Consider the following 15650-nt stretch of genomic DNA (forward strand, 5'->3'; position numbering starts at 1 on the left):
TTAATCTGCGCACTATCCGTTGTCGGTACATTTTTGCCTCTAAATGTTTCGGTTCTCGGTTTAATTATCCAGAAATGTTGTTGGTTAGCCATCCAACTACCGGGATTCCGAAAAAATGCAAAGATAAAGATAGAGACAGGCCGCTGAGGTCCAAAACTGCCAACGATGCTTCTCCTAAGCCAGTCACAAGTTAGCTGGTACTCAGTGAGGCGCTTTCTCAGCCCCTGATACCCGCTACTTTTGATTCGCAGGCCTCTACTGAGACCCATTTGGAGTCCGGTATGCTGCGAGAGGCTTCACCTATGTAACCTGCGGATTTCTCTACCTTGGATGGGTCCGGAGCCGCTGTGCAGGCACCAACTTCTGAGGGTGTATTCAGGATTACAGACTTGCATATTAAATCGACTCCACCTTCATTACTAAGGCCTAAATCTCGATCTATGTCTAAAAAAACAACGCCCAGGCCACATGTTCAGGCCCCTAGGCCTAAAAAACAAATTACCAAAATGGCTGAAGATCTTATTACTCTAATCAGGGGTAGTCAACCACCCCTCACTAAGATGCCTAAGGCTGAGCTTGATTACGAATCTTCTGATCAAGTTTCTGTTTCTTAATGACCTGGATTTGTCCATACCTACTTATGAGGATTCTGATGCAGAGGATTCCATTCCCTCTGCTTTCCCTCCTGAGGATTTTTCTTTTGGGGAAACTTTACATACCTTAAGGGAGCATTTCCACTGGGAAAGTCAGGAATTTTCTGATTAAAAAAAAAAAGCTTCAGAATTTCCTTCTACCTCAGAATAGGCCCTTGGCTATACCTCCTGTACTAGACATTGTTGATGTGTTTTCGGAATCCAGCATGACCCCTGATTCCCTGCCTCGGGCTCCTAGTAAACCTGACAGATACTACAGGGTTCCTGAGTCCCACAAGTTCCTTTTCAAAAATCCAGTTGCAGATCCAGAAACCATTTCTAAGGGGCCCAAGGGCATTAAGGCTTCTACTGCTAAAATTCCTACCCCTTCTGATAGCGACTCCAGGGAGCTGGATAGATGGGGTAAGAAGGTTTATACTTCTTCAGCCTTGGCAATCAGGGCTTTAAACTGCCAATTTCATGCGTTAAAATATCAACACATATTATTGGACTGCTTAAACAGAAAATGATGTTGATTCCTGACTGTGTGGAAAATAAAAAATTACAGGATTTATTGCATTCTGCTGAACAAGTTGGAAAACATACTTTGCAATGTGGTTTTGATTCTTTAGAGGCCTCCTGCAGGGCTGCTTTTACTGGGTCTGTGCTTAGAAGGCATGCTTGGCTTAAGGAGCAGTCTTTACCTGATCATGTTAAAGCAAAATTGTTGGATGCTCCTTTAAATCAGGACCGTCTGTTTGGCAATAAGGCTGAAGAAGTTCTAAAACAGATGGAAGATAACGTTAAATCTATGCAAACTGTTAAAGATTTCTTACAAGTGCAACCTCTAAGATTTAGTAGGCACTGGCCTACTAAGAATTGGTCTTTTCCAGCTCCTTCCAGATCCTCTCAAGCCAAACCCACACACACCAAAAGCACCAGGTTTCAGTCCCAGGGGACTCTCAGAACTAAGCAATGGGGGGCCTCCACTTCCAAATTTGGCAATAACAACACACACCCCTATGATAAACAGTCTCAGTGACTTCCTTTTAAAATTACCAAACAATTATCTTTTAGCCACCCCTTTGGGGGGCAAGATTGCACTTCATGCAAAGAACTGGGAGCTCATAACCCAGGACAAATGGGTTTTAAATATAGTGTCCCAGGTTTACAGATTTCATTTCCACACATTGCCAACACCAAACGGTTGGCCAGACCTGCCCCCAAATCAGTGGGCAGAGGCTCAAAAACAAGTACTTTCCCTCTTAAACATGGGGGCTATTCAACCAGTACCAGAAGAGGAAAAGGGACAAGGTTTCTATTCCAGGCCTTTTCTAGTACCCAGAAAAGACAAATCATGGCATCCATTTCCGGACCTGTCTACTCTAAACACCTTTCTGGACATTCCAAAACTCAAGAAGATGACTCTTCACCAGTTACTTCCTGGCAACTCTATATTTAAAAGAAGCATACCTGCACATCCCAATCAGAGAATCTTGCCGAAGATACCTACGCTTCAAAGCAGGCTACTTGCATTATTAGTTGTCTGCACTGCCCTTTGGCTTGTCTACTGTGCCCAGGGTATTCACAAAGTGCCTGGCTCCAGTTATTGCATTTTGCAGGCAAAGAAATATTCAAATATATCCATACCTGGACGATTGTCTAATTCAAGCAGAAAACCAGGGCATACTTCTAAATCATCTCGCGTTTGTAAAAAGGGTTCTAACTTGTCTAGGGTACACCATAAACGAAAAGAAATCACAACTGGTACCCTCTCAACAGATAACATTCATAGGTGCAAGCTTGAATACAACTGCCCAGATGGCTTTCCTCACACCAGAGAAGCAAATTCATTTGGTAACTTACTTCAAACAAGTGGACACAAAAACCCTGCTATCTGCAAGACAAATACTGCAAGCCTTGGGGTTCATGGCCTCCTGCATTCTTCTAATTCCATATGCAAGACTACATATGAGGAAACTACAGTGGTACTTAAAACGTCTATTGAGTCAACGTTGTCACAGCCTGGAAACAGTGATTCCCATCATACCTTGCCTGCTGCAGGAGTTCTATGATGGACAGAAGCCTGCCACCAAAACAAGGGACTACCATTCACACTACCCCCTGCCGCACAAACCCTAACTACAGATGCATCAGACTATGCACAGGGGGCTGACCTGGCAGGGAAGTACATTCAGGACAAATGGAACCCAAATCAAATGCACCTACATATCAATCAAAAGGGAATGTTAGCTGTACAGAATGCTCTGACAGCCTCCAAGGGCTACATTTTTCCAGGACAACTAATGGTAAAGACTGACAACACCACGGTTATGTGGTTTATAAACAAGCAGGGGGCTACACATTCTTACCCCCTCTGCAGACTAGCCATGGCATTGTGGAACTCAGCCTTGAGCTACCAATTGCACCTACAAGCTCAATTCCTGCCAGGAAAATTGAATACACTGGCAGACAGACTAAGTAGAAATCTCATGGACCCACATGAGAGGAAACTGGAACCATGGATTTTCAACATGTTGACAAGCAAATGGGGGAGCCCAGACATATATCTATCCCCCCCCCCCCCCGAACTACCTGTTGGACAAGTTTTGCACAAGGACTCCCCACAAAGATGCCTGGAAAGTGAATGCTGTGTCCTTCAGCTGGAAAAACCTATCAGTCTACGCCTTTCCCCCTCTGCCTCTGCTCTCCAAAGTTCTGCTAAAAGTCAAACAGGACAAACCAAGAATGATTTTGATTGCTCCAGACTGGCCACGCCAACACAGGTACCCCCTCCTGCGCCGTGTCACAAATATCTCCATGGCACCTGCCTCAGACCCCTTCCTTGCTGTCTCAGCAGGAGAACCAAATTCTGCACCCTCAGCTTCCAACATTGAACCTTGCAGCCTGGCTAATCACTTAAATTCACCCTTATCATCCCTCAGGAAACCTGTGATGGATGTCATCTTGGAGACGAGAAGGCCTAGTACTAGAAATTCTTATGCTGACAAATGGAAAAGATTCTGTGCCTGGAACCAATCTGTAGGGATGAGCATAGCAGCGCCCAGTTTACCTCAGATTTTGCAATACTTAACTGAGGTGCTTCACAAGGGCCTGTCTTTTTCCTCTCTTAAAATCCACGCTTCAGCTATTTCAGCTCACTGTAACACAGAACTACCCCTCGTCTGTCATCCCCTGCTCAAGCAGTATCTCAGAGGGGCCAAGAACTTGAGACCACCCAGGAGAGCTCCTACCTCTGCCTGGGACCTTAACTTTGTTTTGGAGAAGCTCACTTTGCCTCCTTTCGAGCCAGCTGCTACTGCAGACTTAAAATTTCTTTCTTGGAAAACAGCCTTCCTTTTAGCAATCACTTCAGCTAGAAGGATATCTGAATTACAGGCCCTTATGGCAGTGGAGCCTTTCATCATCTTTCATGCGGACAGGGTATCTCTGAGGACCAATCTATCCTTCATGCCCAAGGTGGTTTCCAGTGTGGCTCTCAAGTCAGTCCATTCATTTGCCAACCTTCTTTCCCAACCCGCAGAACAAAGGGGAACAGTTTCTGCATTCCTTGGATGTGCACAGACAACTTAGATTCTACTTGGTCAGGATTAAATCTTGAAGAAAATCTGAACAATTAAGGCTATTTCAAAACAAACCATTTCTAAATGGATAAGCCATTGCATTCATTTCTGCTATAAGCACCATGGAAAACCTATCCCCCAGGGGATCAAATCTCACTCCACCAGGGCTGCATCTACTTCTGCAGCCTTTCTCAGAGGTGTTCCTACCAGGAATATTCTAGAAGCTGCTACCTGGAGTTCTGTACATATTTTCTCCAAGCATAATCATTTACCAATTTTCTCTAAATCCAGAGCTAGCTTTGACACTGCTGTCTTGCAGGGCCTTATAGCTGGTCCTAATGCTGTATAAACTCCTCCTCCTCCCAACCATAGCTTTGGGAATCTACCCAGATGTAATGACTGCAACAGTGAAACACGAAGAACATAATACAGTTGTGTACACTTTCTATAAATGTTAGATGTTCGAGTGTATTCACTGTTGCAGTCCTGGTTACCCTCCCTCCAGCCCCCTAATTTTCTCTGGCTATACCTCTACTTTCTTTTACTATGCTTAAAAGCCTTTTTGGTGTATTTGCTTTTGGTTGGAGGTATATTTTTGTGTTTTCTAATTATATTTGCTCCCCTTTAGGGGGGCACCTGACATCCGAGGCAAGAAAAACTGATGTAATGGCGTCAAATGCATGTTTTATACCCCTGACAACCTGATGTCATGGAAGAAGGGACAGCAACCGACGCAGGACCCAATACTTAGTTAATCAGGCCGACTGAGGTCTACCTGCCAGCAGATTATACCTTAATGTAATGACTGCAACAGTGAATACACTCGAATATCTACATTTATGGTAAGTGTACACAACTGTACTTTTCTTGGTTTGCAGTTGTGCCTAGTATTTGTCCTCTTAGACACACATGGTATGTGCTATAGACTTGGAGAGGTATGTTTGCTAATCTTAACAGTCAAGAATAAGATTTACAAATTAAATGGTTATATTGTCACTTATGTAGTATATAAGGAGTAATCCATCCTTTGAATACTAGTATCTAGCCATAACAGTCAGTTGGCCTTTTACAGCTATTAAATGAGCTTGGGCTAGTCATAGCAGCTACATCTGACTGTGTTTAAACAGCATAAAAATTGTTTGCAGTTCAGTAAAAGAAAACAAATGAAGGGTTTTCCAGCAAGCATGTCCTAGGCTTTGCTTTTAAAGTGCTGTTTGAGACAAAACTGTGAGATAACATTTAAAGGATTGTAGAATTCCGACTTTCATTTCTTAAGAACAATCAGTATATGTCTAAGTGACCACATGCAAAATAGCTTGAAACATAAGTGCTACTTGGCCTGTTTTGTACATCAGAAGTTATTTGCAGCTAAAGTCATACCTCATCACCTTTTTAAACTAGTGTGTTAAGAGTATGGTTTGAGTACTACCTTCATTACATCAAACTGAAAATATTTTGTACATTTTCTGCATTTAGTCCAACAATCTGATAATGTTATTGGGACTAGGATGAAAGGAATCCACTAAATGCTTCCTAAGCTCAACATATTTCCTGATATAGCCTGAAAGCTGAAGATAACTGACTTTACTGTATGTGTACAGTCTAAAGTGATGAGGAGCTTCATCTTTTTTCTGAAATGTGGATTTTCACTGTACAGCATTCTTTACTTTGCCTTTACAAGTTTAGGTTTATGTGCAGTTTAATCTTGCTTAATATGGTACATTTAATTTCTTACTGCTTTTTAAGTAGGGATTGACTACCTTTTAAGTAGACTGCACTCTCTTCTTTTTGTTTTAAACAAGTTTTTCTTTCTGTTTAAAGGAAGATATGAACTTAAACGAAGATCGAAAGACACCTCTGCGGGAGAAAGATTTTGCTATTAAAAAAGAAATGGTCATGCAGTATATAACAGCATCAAAAACAGTAAGTAGTTTTAGCATTTGTTTTTCTACTTTGTAAATATTGCCCGTGCAATCTACAAGATTTGGTCTGTGGTGCTAATGTGATTTAAGTAGCTACACTTTCAATTCTTTAACTTCACAGTTGCATTCTTAAAGGAAATACCATTTTAGTTTTCAATGGCTTTGCTGCAGAGTCGTTTTACTTTGTATTAGTCTTCAAAGTCCTGTATACAGTATGTATGATTTTGCAGTCCTACAGCATTTTACTTTATCATGAAAGTTATATGCTGTAATAGGATGAAATGAAAGGTAAGCATTCTATTTTCTACCTACAGAAGGTTTCAGTAAGAGCTTCTTCAGACACTTAATCTGACACCCTAATTATGGTGGTGGCCTTGCATCTTTGTGGATGGGTTAGTGGGCAAGTATTTGGATTTGTTGGAGGTGCATAGAGTACTTAGCTTAAAATGTTATGGAGATAAGATTGCTGAAAGAGGATGTTGTAGAACTTCGAATGAGTTAAGTGATGTGTTTTCCTTCCTGGTATAATATGTTGGATTTCATGCTGTGCATTATTCCAGAAGTTTGCAAGCATTCCTAATGATCTTCACTTCCACAAGAAAAAAATATTCAGACACTAAGGACATTAAAATATGCACTCTACAAATGCATTAGTATTGACATGGGTGTAGGATTTTATTAGCCATCTTTTTTTTGCCTGCCATTTGCAAATGTTGCATTACTTTAGAGTCTAACATGTGGTCTTTCTGGAAATTTTGGTGAAAGTTTGTCCTTGACCCTTATATTCAGGAGACTGTCATGCAGACTAAAAAGGTCATAAGTTACCAAGAGTGAGAAGCAGATGACACCACCTTCACCTCCTATTTTGACAAGTTATGCATTGCACTTGTCACAGATTTATTCTACAGAGGCATCAGCGGTAAAGATACTGCAGTGTGTCCTTGCTTTTACTAATTTCTCCAAATTATTTGTAATCAATCCCTTTTCCCTTTCAACTACCTCCACTCCTCTCCCTGCTTCTTGCTGCTCCTTCACTTTTCTCAGATATCCCTAAAGTTTCAACATTTAGACAGAGTCGCTTGATTTTGCTGTTTTAACATGAACATTGCCTCAAACATACACACTGAAAAGTGCTGATAAGTTGATTCTCTCCATAGAACAAGGTGGTTTAGGATTGTTTGATTTAAAGGTATATTTTAGAGCTGTATGTTTAAGGTTTATATACATAGAAAGGTATTAATCAAAGTGGAAAGAGATGAGGATGAAACGGGTAGGCGTGAGTTCGGAAAAAAGGAGAGAGGATTTTGGATGCAGGTCCTTAAGGAGAATACCCATCAATGAAAAAAAGTTCCAGGATGCACGAAAAATACTAGTAACCAAAAGTAATGCATCCAGTAACCATCAAGGAAAACTCCACTTTATTGGAAACAATCACTAACAAAATCCATTAGTTGAGCGCTTTCATCATAGACAATGACTTTGTCAGAACAAGAATAATTCACATGATTAAAATGCCTATATGTACCTAGTAAATTAGCACATAATTAACTAATAAATTAAGTTAAGTAAATCAATTAAACAATACAACTTTCTTAAAAACGCATTCTCAAGTATAAAAAAGTGGGTGTATCCACAGCAGTTTGTGCACCAGTGTATGCCAATATAGTCCTTTTTGGATCGGCGCTCAAACATGTTTTTAACAGTACTTGGTGGGCTGAACATGTGTTATTGTATAATCGGTACCTGGATGATATTTTTATTCTATGGAAGGGAGATAAAAACAACATTCCTGCATTCATTGACTATTTGAATGGAACTACTACCTTCCTTAAGTTTACATTTTCTTGTCACGAACAACAACTACCATTGTTGGATACATTAATTTCCCACAATGGCCATGGTTTTAGATCTCCGGTTTTTCGTAAGAGTACGTTTTGTAACTCCTACTTGCATTTCACTAGTCACCACCCCTTGTCGCAAAAGAAAAGCATTGTTAAAGGACAGGCTATATGTATTGCTCGAATGACTTCTGAACTTATTAATGTTAAAAAAGAATTTGTTAATTTGACCAACGTGTTTTTACAAAGGGGCTATCCCAAAGACATGATTAATTTAATTTTGGATGAAGTTTATGGTGAATGGGGTAGGAAGTACAAACCCCTTTTGGGAGCAGGTAATTTTATAAATCCGTCCTCCGTTAGTCCTCAGCACCATCCTGGGTCCGTGGCATTTACAAGAGCATGTATAGTACAATACAGTACAATATCATATCTAAAAACATTAAGGCTATTTTGCAAAAAAATTGGAGCATTTTTAGAACCAACCAGGATATTTATCAAACTTTGGGTGGCCAACCTTTTTTTTTTTATCAACAAGGTGGGAATGAATCTCAAGAAATTGGTAGAGAAAAACAAAAATTTTAATGCAAATGGGAATGGTAAAGGGACCACAAGTTGTGGCTGTTCACAGTGTAGTTTTATTTTTAGGGGAATTGTTACTACATTGAGCGACAGACTAAGGACCAATATTACCTTCAGGAATGGTAACTGTAGAACACAGGGGTTTGTATACTTGGCAATGTGTGATACCTGTCCGGCATATTACGTTGGAAAGACGGAAAGATCTTTTAAGCGTAGGATCTATGAACATCTATATGAATTAAAAAAAATAAGAAGGAAACTAATGCATTGTACAGGCATTCCCTAAGTTGTTTAAATTTCCAAGGTTTTAAGTTTGGTATACTGGACACAGTTGACATTGAACCCGGGGGGGGGGGGGGGTTGGAAGAATCAGCTCAGCACAGCAAAAAGGAACTTATTTGGCAACTTAGGCTTGCTGCCAACTTCCCCCCAGGATTAAATGACAATGTTTCCATATTACCAGCCCTAAAGGACAGAATCCAAATTAAGGACTGGGATTTTAGATCAACTAGGTGACTATACAACTAATGTGCATCTCCTGTCTACTAAAATACAGTAGTACATTCAAATTTATTTTTAAATGTTTTTAGATACAAAAAAATGTATTTATATACTATATATATTTTTTCTATACATTTTGAACATCAACATTTTTTTTTAAACTATACATTTTTATATATAATGTTACTGTAAGGGCTGTGGATATACACACTTTTTATACTTGAGAATGTGTTTTTAAGAAATTTGTATTGTTTAATTGATTTACTTAACTTAATTTATTAGTTAATTATATGCTAATTTACTAGGTATATATAGACATCTTAATCACCCGCGGTGGTGGTGCTGCGGTAGCATAGTCTCCTCACAGTAAGACGCTGTCCGGTTAGATTCTCAGCTAGAGCGTCTTCTGAGTGGAGATGTGCGTGAATGGGCGTACCTTCGTTGAAGGTTGTGCGTCAGGCCTGGCAAGCCAGTACGTAAAAATCAATTGCCAATCATTAGCGGACCGGAGTTCCGCTGTGGCGACCCCTGGCCGGGAAAAGCCGAAAGACACAAAAAAAATATAGGCATCTTAATCATGTGAATTATTCTTGTGCTGACGAAGTCATAGTCTATGATGAAAGCGTTCAACAACTAATGGATTTTGCTGGTGTTTATTTCCAATAAAGTGGAGTTTTCCTTAAGGAGAATAACAACAACCATAAAGACTATTGAATATGTAAAGAAAAAAAATATTCAATGAACTAAGCCAACACAGCAATGGAGGAAAGAAATTTTTGACAACTATAACTAGGTGTCTATACAATAGTTGTGAGGGAGCCTGGAATTTACTAGAGGAAATTAGCAAAGGAACAATGGTATTGGGACTAAATAACTAGAGAAGGAAAGGCAATAGAGAGAGGTGGCACCAAGCAGAATTTCCTACCAGGGGATTAAATATCAGAGCATAGGCTAAGAGAAAGGGATAGGGAAATGCTAAGTGAAAGATCAGCTCTGGTAGAGTCTAGAACAAAAAGCTGTTAAAAATGGATAATTAGAAGGCCATATAAAATAATGTGTAATAACCATAAAAATCATTTGGGGAAATAAGAAAAGTCTGGGAAGAGAAATCGGAAAGGCAATTTACAAAGGAACTGTGTATGCAGCAAATTCCATGAAGTTTAGGATTTTTGCTTGGAGGTGTTTGTGTAGGTAGTTTTATACCCAAGCAGACTTCATAACATCTGCAGCAAATGCTGGAGATGTGACAGGAAAGAGAAAGGTAACGGAGAACATATTTTTTTTTACTGTAACCAGTTGGTAGATTGAAAAAAAAAAACTCACTACAGAGTAGTTTTTTTTTTTGTTTTTTTTTGTAACAAGAAACGTCTTTATTAAATTATTATGTATGAAACGGGCAATCTTACATTTATATAAATGAAAATAAACCATACAGAGATGATCTCACTTGCAAGCGTTATACATTACAAACCATGCAGACAGAACTGCAGCTTCAAACATTATACGTACATCACTTATATCAGTCAGACATTACATAGCTCATTCAAATCCTGTCTTGTTTTAAAGCCTCATTCCTCCTCTACATGTGTTGATCCTACAGTTCCCATTTTTTGTATGGAACTTGCTCCTACCCTTTATTAAAGATTCCAGTTCCAGTTGTTTTTATCGCTATTACTATTTTCGTTACTTCTAGTAAAGTTGGTTTAGACTTTGATTTCTATTTTGTAGTAACATCTGTACTTTTACTTGACCTGTCCAAAGCATCCGACACAGTATCACTTACTAAATTAATCCAGCAACTTGCAAAATTAGGCTGCTTCCAACATACCCATACGTGGTTCTCCCACTATCTGATTAACAGAGGACAATCTGGATACATGGTAAATAAAACAGCTGTCCCACAGCGGTCTATTCTGGGACCTTTGCTATTTAATGTGTTAATAAATGATCTTAACACTGTCTCTGATCAAAACTGAATCATCCAATACACTGATGATTCCACTATTATATCCTCCTTTAACTTCCTTGACCTCCAAAAAAATAACACAAAAGGCCTTTACAAACATAGAAACTTGGCTAAATGAAGCACAACTTCTTTTAAAACCCCAAAAATATAAACTACTGCTTTCATCTAACCACCTACACGAGTTTACAATTTTCTTCCTTGACAGAACCAAAGTTGAAGTTGTAAACTCAACAAAATTATTAGGCATTACTATTGATGATAAACTGTCCGTTGAGCAACATATTTTGAACACAATAAAAAAAATACTTCAAACTAGGCAAACTCTTTAGACAGCAATCGTATATGGATAAAATGACAAAAATAAAATTGCAAATACCTTCCTATTCCCATCCCTTCTCTATGGTTTTCCCAACTTTACTAACTTACATTCATCCCTAAAGAACAAACTACAATCATGTTATTATAAAACTGCTAAATTTGCCACTGGCCTATCCTATTACTCACCACTATCAAGCCATTACGGAGTTGAAATGGCTTGAATTTTCACATTTTCTTTATTATACTCAACTAACACTAACCCATAAACTAATATATAACACAGATAAGTGCCCCTCTCTTCTTTCGGTTCTACATTTCTACACCCCTACCAGAAACCTTTGTTCCACTAATAAACATCTGAAAGTTTCCAAACATGTCTAAGCTATGGAACACCCTTTCCCCCTCTATCACACAGCTGGATTTTTTAAAAAAACTGTAAACTCACCTTGAAAAATATCTCCTTAATGAATCAGTATGTTCCTACTTGCAAAACCATAGACCACCTTAAGCTTTGCCTAATGTAATGAAATTTAGATCTCCCAACACAACAACATAGGTTAACTCTGAGAATATTTTCTTTCTGTACTTCTCTCCCATAATCATATTATGTAGTCATAGAGTCACTGTGATGACATGCACCATAATTCTAACAAAATGGACAAAGTTGAACCCTATCCAGACTATATAAATCATTATACTCTGTTACTAACCTATAGAGAATCATATATGCTTTAGAATTGTATTAAAGTGAGAAATATAAAAAGAAAATATCCGGACTTGCCGAAAAACACCAGAACCACAACCACAAAAACAGAAGGCTCAGGCTTTGCAAAAAGATGACTAGCAAGTAGATGTAGTTTAGCGCTTTCTTCCACTTTATTTAAAAACATGGACTTCATCAGAGCGGAACTCTCCCATGCTCCCGTTTTTACACAAAACAGGAAGTGATGTAGAATGACAAGTACATGAAAATAATTGTCTTTGTTTTTTCAAATGAAAAAAGAACTGTTTTAAACTTCATTAATATATTATAAAAACATCATTAAAAAACATTAATTGTATTCTCTCTTAGTGACAGTATGCTGTGAGAGATTTAGCATATTTTACTCTAATTTATTAACAAAATATGTAGTTTTTATATGTATATATAAAGAAATTACAACACATATATGAGAATAAATCGTTTAACTTTGAATAATAAATTTACAACATATTTTGTTAATAAATTAGAGTAAAATATGCTAAATCTCTCACAGCATACTGTCACTAAGAGAGAATACAATTAATGGTTTTTAATGATGTTTTTATAATATATTAATGAAGTTTAAAACAGTTCTTTTTTCATTTGAAAAAACAAAGACAATTATTTTCATGTACTTGTCATTCTACATCACTTCCTGTTTTGTGTATAAAAACGGGAGCATGGGAGAGTTCCCGTTTTTCTGATGAAGTCCATGTTTTTAAATAAAGTGGAAGAAAGTGCTAAACTACATCTACTTGCTAGTCATCTTTTTGCAAAGCCTGAGCCTTCTGTTTTTGTGGTTGTGGTTAAAGTGAGAAATGTATATGCCTTAGAAATGTATTAATTCTCTACATGTGATGTATTGTACTCTGACAAGTTATACAAAATCTTGGATGTTGCTGTATATATAATATTGTCTTGTATATTTCTTTATTTGTAATTGGAGCTTTTTTCCCTGGGCCCCTACTGAAAATGGGTTTCTGGCCCAATGGACTTCCGGTCAACAAATGTCAGTCAATCAAACAGTAAATAAGTGCTTTTTGGGCAGCCATACTAATTAGACTCATCAAGACCTTACTATGTCTAGGCAATTCATATTCTGTATCATAGCTCAAAAAATATAATTTTCTTAGTTACTCCAATTTGCTCACCCAGTATTTCTGACAAAGTAGCCTGGAGGGAATTTTAAGTATGCCAACTCATTACACTCCCAGAAAATGTTTCCAGTTGCCTCTTTCTCCCCCATCATACCCAAGGAAAAAAATTCTTTGGCGCCTATTTGAGGTATAAAAATTGGCTATGTAAGCACTTCCAAGCAAAGCTCCTAAATCTTCTAGACTTGTGTATTTGGTAAACATACATATATCCCCATTGTTTATTTATGAATTGCTTATCCAGTCTTTCTTCCCAATCCTTTCTAACCTCGTGTAATTGGTTCTTATCATGCAGTATATTTTATATGCTGTACTAATTATCCCTTTCTTAACGGCAACTTCTGTTGTAGATTCTACTAAAAACTCTACCAGTACTGGTCTTTCATTTAGAATCCCCATTTCTTTTTGCCTATACTCTGCCTTTCCTATCAAGGATTGATGTCTATCTCTAACCTGCAGTCCAGATAAGTTCTTGGCGTCTTCCAGTCTAGTTATTTGTTCCTAATACCTTGGTTCTTTTGCATGTTTCTCTAGTAAATTCCAGCCCCCTATTGTCTATATCACTAATTGCAGTCATCCCTATTGGTAGAATCTTTCTCCATTTTCTTGGTGGTTTAGTTCTTTGAATACTTTCTGCTATTTTATGAATATAATACTCTGTATGATTACTGTTATTCTCCTTAAAGGTCTGCATCCAAAATCACAGTCTCCTTGTTTCTTGAGTCCCCCCCCTTCATCATCATCTCTTTCCACTTTCAAGTTATAGTTTTCTGCATGTGCTATGTATAGGAGCCATTACTGTGTTGCTGTGAAATACCCTTCAAATTGTGTAATCCCAATCTGCCCTCTTCTATTGGAAGAATAAGCTTATCCCACTTGACTCTTGCCGTCTTACCTTTCCAGATGAAATCCCTTTCGGCTCTTTATTGCTACCCACAACTTCTCTAGTTGATAAAAATATGCCTGACCTGTGTATAAGACTAAAAGGACTAAAAACATCTTAACTGCTTGTATCTTACTATCGATATCCATATAAACATACCTTACATTTTCTCAGTTTGTGCTATCTTTTGTTTTGTCTCTTCCCATATATCCTTAGCTGCCACGCCAGAATCATTTTAATCCATACTCTTAAATAGTTCATTTTATCATGTCCCCATAAGTGTGGCTATTGCTGAACGAATTCATATGTGGGTACATAATTTACTGCTATTTCCTTTGTTTTAGTTTCATTAGTTTTGTATCCTGAAAAGATTTGAAACTGTCTCAAAATGTTCCACAACACTGTAATGTCCTTTTCTGGTTTTATCAGGTATCATGTAATATCTGCAAATAGAGCCAGCTTTTCTTGACTACATTACCAAGTATATCCTTGAATTTGAGTCCCTTATTTTTTTTTTGCCAGTGGTTCTAAATATAATGCAAATAACCACCAAGGGAAGAGAGGATGCCCCTGGCTAGGTCCTCTGCTCAAGCAGAAATTATCAGAGGAACCTACCCACTTTTAATTTTCACTTCCGATCCCTCATATATCCTCTTAATCAACATTATAGTTTTATCAGGAATGCAAATGCTGCCATTGCTCTGCTTTGCTCATAAAGTCCCAGGTTACTCTGTCAAATGCTTTCTCTGCATCAGAACCCACTGACAACAGTGGTATTTTCTTACATTCTTCTTCCCTCTGGATCATCAGTGTTCTGTTAATGTTGTCAAATGTTTGCTTCCCCTCCACAAAATCACATTAATCCATATCTATCAATTTTGGTATCACTTTTGCCATTCTTTTAACCTTTATAGACATAAACATTTTATAGTCATGGTTTAGTATTGAGATGGGCAAGTATGAAGCTGGATCTGATGGATCCTCACCCTCTTTTGGTATTACAGCTATCACTGCTTTCTTCCAGGATGTTGGTAATCCTCTTAAAATACTGTTAAAACCTTCCAGATCTGTATCAGTTTTTTGCCTCCTAGCTTCCAAACTTCCATAGGAATACCAGCTATTCCTGGAGAGTTTCCTGTAGGTTGGTTATATATCACAATTTTTATCTCATCTCCTCCTACCATAACTGTTAGTAATTGTGTCTCCTTTACCTCTAACCTTGGTGTATTTAATTCTTCTGTAAACATTTCTATTTGTACCTTTTCTTGATTTCCCTATTTCCCTGCTTTATACAGACTTTCATAAAATTTTCTAAATGTTTGTAATACTTCTACAGGATCACTTGTTATCTTCCTTGCTATACAAGCTTAGTGACAGCCCTTTCTAGTTTCTGTTGCCTGAGTCGTCATGCTAAAAGTTCTTGTGCGCTAGAGTAATTATCAAAAAACAGTTGCTAAACAGCAGTCTTTCTGAACTCATGCATATTATTGAGGCAATCCCTTATTTTTTGTTTTGCATTCTGCAGTTG

General features: G+C 38.0%; 1 protein-coding gene across 3 annotated transcripts in view; it reads left to right on the forward strand.

Moving 5' to 3' along the window:
• The window catches only part of DIAPH3 (diaphanous related formin 3), a 4946160-nt gene that overhangs the window by 504433 nt on the left and 4426077 nt on the right, over positions 1 to 15650 (forward strand). For 2 of the 3 annotated variants that reach the window (XM_044072887.1, XM_044072888.1), the window contains exon 3: positions 6038 to 6139. In XM_044072887.1, the coding sequence (XP_043928822.1) occupies positions 6038 to 6139 (102 nt within the window). Of the gene's footprint in view, positions 1 to 5780; positions 5934 to 6037; positions 6140 to 15650 lie in introns of those variants that run through there. The other variant, XM_044072889.1, reaches the window with a different exon arrangement.

Source organism: Protopterus annectens, chromosome 5.part1 (genome assembly GCF_019279795.1).
Source record: "Protopterus annectens isolate FY-2018-M chromosome 5.part1, PAN1.0, whole genome shotgun sequence".
NCBI lineage: Eukaryota > Metazoa > Chordata > Ceratodontiformes > Protopteridae > Protopterus > Protopterus annectens.